A 3769-nucleotide genomic window follows, 5' to 3' on the forward strand; every position below is an offset into this window, starting at 1 on the left:
TTTCATCTCATTGAAATAGTACCTGATACACTGCTAATGCCACTGCATATACAAAGAGGCACGTTTATACGCGGTTAAAAATACAGCCTGAGCCTTAGCACATTGTCTCGCATGTAGAATTAGATTGCATGTAGAATAAGCTACTCAGAATCACAGCCATAACCCCTCAAGGTATTTTTATTTGACCTCAAATGAACATAAAAAAGGAGTTCATAGAGCAGCCATTTCTTTGGTATTTCTGCAGCATCTGTCAAGGCACTGGCAGTGCAGCCTCGGTGCAGAAAGCGTTAGTGCTTCTGAAGCACATTATTAGTGCAAAACTTGGCCTGCACTTGACTTTATTTTATATTTAATGACAGGATGTCAAAAATGCTTTGATTGTATTAAAGTAGTTGCTGGAATGAAAATACTTTCAGTCAATTAGTGTTTTGATCCAGTGCAGTTAGCTGCACCATCCACTCTTCAAGTACTGCTGCTCTTTTACACTGCAATCTGTCTCTCACCCACGACACAGCTAGGTGACTTACCACAAGGGAGTAACAAATCTTGAACCCAGGTTTAGCCACAAAGTAGTCATCGGATTTGAAGGTTATCTTGATCTGATTTGTTCTTGATGTTATTCTTGGAGGTACTTCCTTGTGTCCACACCACCGTCCTCGTATAACCGTGCTGGTCTCTGATACATCTTCCACTTCCACAAAGTCATACCTGGGAACCAGTTTGAAGGATTAGATTTTGCTATCTCTGGTTACAGAAGATGGTTGCAAGTAGACAGGAGCACAGCTGGAGACACAAAGACAACTGTCTCCCGTTCTCCACTGCAAAAATCAGACTAAATATTACAAATGGTGGACAAGCTCGTGTAGCACAAAAAACACTAAGCTGCAAGCTAGTGCTCAAATGGCTGATTTTTGGGTTCTTGGAACATGACAGATGGTATTTTCTACCATGTTAAAATAGCAAAGAGAGGCACTTGCATGTGCTTAGTACACAGTAAACATATGCATTGCGTTTCATGTGGTAGATAAATAATTTAGAGACTTGATAAAATATTATTTAAGGCAGGCTGCCCAAGCTGAGCGGCTGCAAGCCTTTGTACACTTTCTGGTGGTCCCCCAACTCCCTGCAGCAGCAGCCACCAGCTCCCGCCTGCTGCGCCTGTCGGAGGGCTGGAGCCGGGCTGCTGCCGTGCCAGGAGCAAAGGGAGATGCTGGGCGCACACAGGGCAGTGCATGCTGCTGAAAGGTGCTTTTTAGAACCTTCTTTGTAGGAGGCATGGTGCTCCTGCTAGATGGTTTGGAAAGACTCCATTCAAACTTTCAAGAAAAAAAGGGCAGACTGGAACTCTGTGTGCTGCGGCAGGGACTCCTCTGCTCTTCACCTGCGTGCCCTCATGAGGAAAAAGCAACAGCACGTCCTGCCCTGTGCGAGGTCACACCTTGGCCAGGCACCCATGCTGCAGCCCAAAGAGGGCTCTGCCAGGAGCAAGAGAGACTAAACCCCATGGACGAGAGGACACAAGGACACAGTGACAGCACTCGCTGCCACAGCCTGCGTATTTGCTGGCTTGGGTCATTTATTGAGTTCATTTCTTGAGCTGGAGAATAAGGAAGGCAGAGAATAAAGTTCCGATCTCACTACATCTATTCAAGACCAGGTTGGATGGGGCTCTGAGCAACCTTATCTCGTTAGCAGTGTCCCTGCTCACTGCAGGGGGGTTGGACTAGATGATATCTAGGGGTCCCTTCCAACCCAAAACATTCTATGATTCTATGAGAAAAGCAGTTCCTCGGTATCTGTGGAGGCAGAATTATGCCCCACAAATTGCAGCCAGCAAGGGAGAGGTGATGACAAGAGGGGCAGGTTGAGTGCAGGCAACGAGAGATGGGGAGAGCTGCCATCCTCACAGTACAGTTAAGCCCTAAAACTTTGGAGGTCTTTACCACGCAAGGTTTTTATTACCAAAGCATGTGCTCCCTCCAAAAAGGGAGTATAAGACTGTTAACGGATTCTTACCAGAGATGTGCTGCTCCCCACCCCTGGGTCTGCGGGCCAGGCGCCTGCCTCCCTACCCAGCTGTGGGAGCTGAATAGCTCTGTAAATAACAGACCTGCTTTTCTTTTTCTGCTGAGAGCCCATGTGAAAAAAACACAAGTACTATGTGGCTTGAGAATGTCAGTAAACCTTATCTCGTTAGCAGTGTCCCTGCTCACTGCAGGGGGGTTGGACTAGATGATATCTAGGGGTCCCTTCCAACCCAAAACATTCTATGATTCTATGAGAAAAGCAGTTCCTCGGTATCTGTGGAGGCAGAATTATGCCCCACAAATTGCAGCCAGCAAGGGAGAGGTGATGACAAGAGGGGCAGGTTGAGTGCAGGCAACGAGAGATGGGGAGAGCTGCCATCCTCACAGTACAGTTAAGCCCTAAAACTTTGGAGGTCTTTACCACGCAAGGTTTTTATTACCAAAGCATGTGCTCCCTCCAAAAAGGGAGTATAAGACTGTTAACGGATTCTTACCAGAGATGTGCTGCTCCCCACCCCTGGGTCTGCGGGCCAGGCGCCTGCCTCCCTACCCAGCTGTGGGAGCTGAATAGCTCTGTAAATAACAGACCTGCTTTTCTTTTTCTGCTGAGAGCCCATGTGAAAAAAACACAAGTACTATGTGGCTTGAGAATGTCAGTACTGCTGCTTTTATATTCACCAACCCCAAATTGCACAGAACAGAAAATAACAGATTCGCCATAACCAAATCACTTAAATCTGCCCCGACTCTGCTGAAACATACATTTTTTGTAACACTACAGAGCTGAGTTCCAGACAGAGGTAAACTTGTCCCAGGCTCTTTCCATCGTCTTCTCCTCCCACTCCCTCATGGTGATGGATGCGGTACCCGGGCAAAGCTCCCCGCATCCACCACTGCCCCCGGGCAGCACGACAGCCAGCGAACCCTTATCGTAACACAAGGGGCTGCAGAGCTTTCAGCATAAGATGACCGTGTCAGCTTTGGTGAAAATTGCCCTGACCAGCCTCTATTTTTTGAGACCAGGAGCCAGACTAACTGCTGGCAAAAATGTGGCAAATCCACGGGCTTTCAGGGATTGCTTCTGCTTTCAACAGCAGAGGCTTTGCTGCAAAGATCATGGAAGTAGGTGCAATCTCAGTTGTTTCTCTGCATCCAAAGAGCCTCAGAGGCTGGGTAACTGAATTGCTTTTCAGAATCATCTCTTATCAAGTGCCTGTGGAAATGCTAACGGCACTTCTAGAAAATTCTGTAAATCCTTGAATATTTCCCCTCCTTCTGAAATAGCTCTGCTAAAGTACACCTTTTCATTCCTCAGCCTGAATGAATTTCAATCAGCTCAGTCTTAACAGTATGCAGATTACAACAATTAGCATTAATGAAAAACTGAAAGAAAACACTAGGAAGTTTCTGGAAAAAAAAGCATAAGGTCAAAAGCAAGTACAAAAGGAAGGTAAGGTGCAGAGGTCCTGAATTACTCGTCCAATATGCAGAGTGTTCAAGCACATGCTCAGCTCTCAGCATTCAATTAAAGCACGCCTAGCTGTCTCTCTCAAGCAGCACTGCAGGGATCGTCAAGGGACTAAAGTTGCAGAAGGGACGTAGTCTTGAAAAACATATTGAGCACTAGCAAAAAATCTAACTATGCACATAGTACTTAACAGGCTTAAAGCCATCAGAAGCTGTCTGCCCGAGAAATTCCTCACTCTGGAAGTAATACTACGCGAATAAAGGTCTTCCAGGAA

The 3769-nt window shown here is 46.5% G+C and overlaps 1 protein-coding gene across 1 annotated transcript in view; it reads right to left on the minus strand.

The window, feature by feature from the left end:
* The window catches only part of PDGFD (platelet derived growth factor D), a 144355-nt gene that overhangs the window by 56577 nt on the left and 84009 nt on the right, over positions 1–3769 (minus strand). The window contains exon 3 of the mRNA XM_009647031.2: positions 528–708. Within this exon, the coding sequence (XP_009645326.1) occupies positions 528–708 (181 nt within the window). The remainder of the gene's footprint in view (positions 1–527; positions 709–3769) is intronic.

Source organism: Egretta garzetta, unplaced genomic scaffold, assembly GCF_000687185.1.
Source record: "Egretta garzetta isolate BGI_Z169 unplaced genomic scaffold, ASM68718v1 scaffold199, whole genome shotgun sequence".
Lineage (NCBI taxonomy): Eukaryota > Metazoa > Chordata > Aves > Pelecaniformes > Ardeidae > Egretta > Egretta garzetta.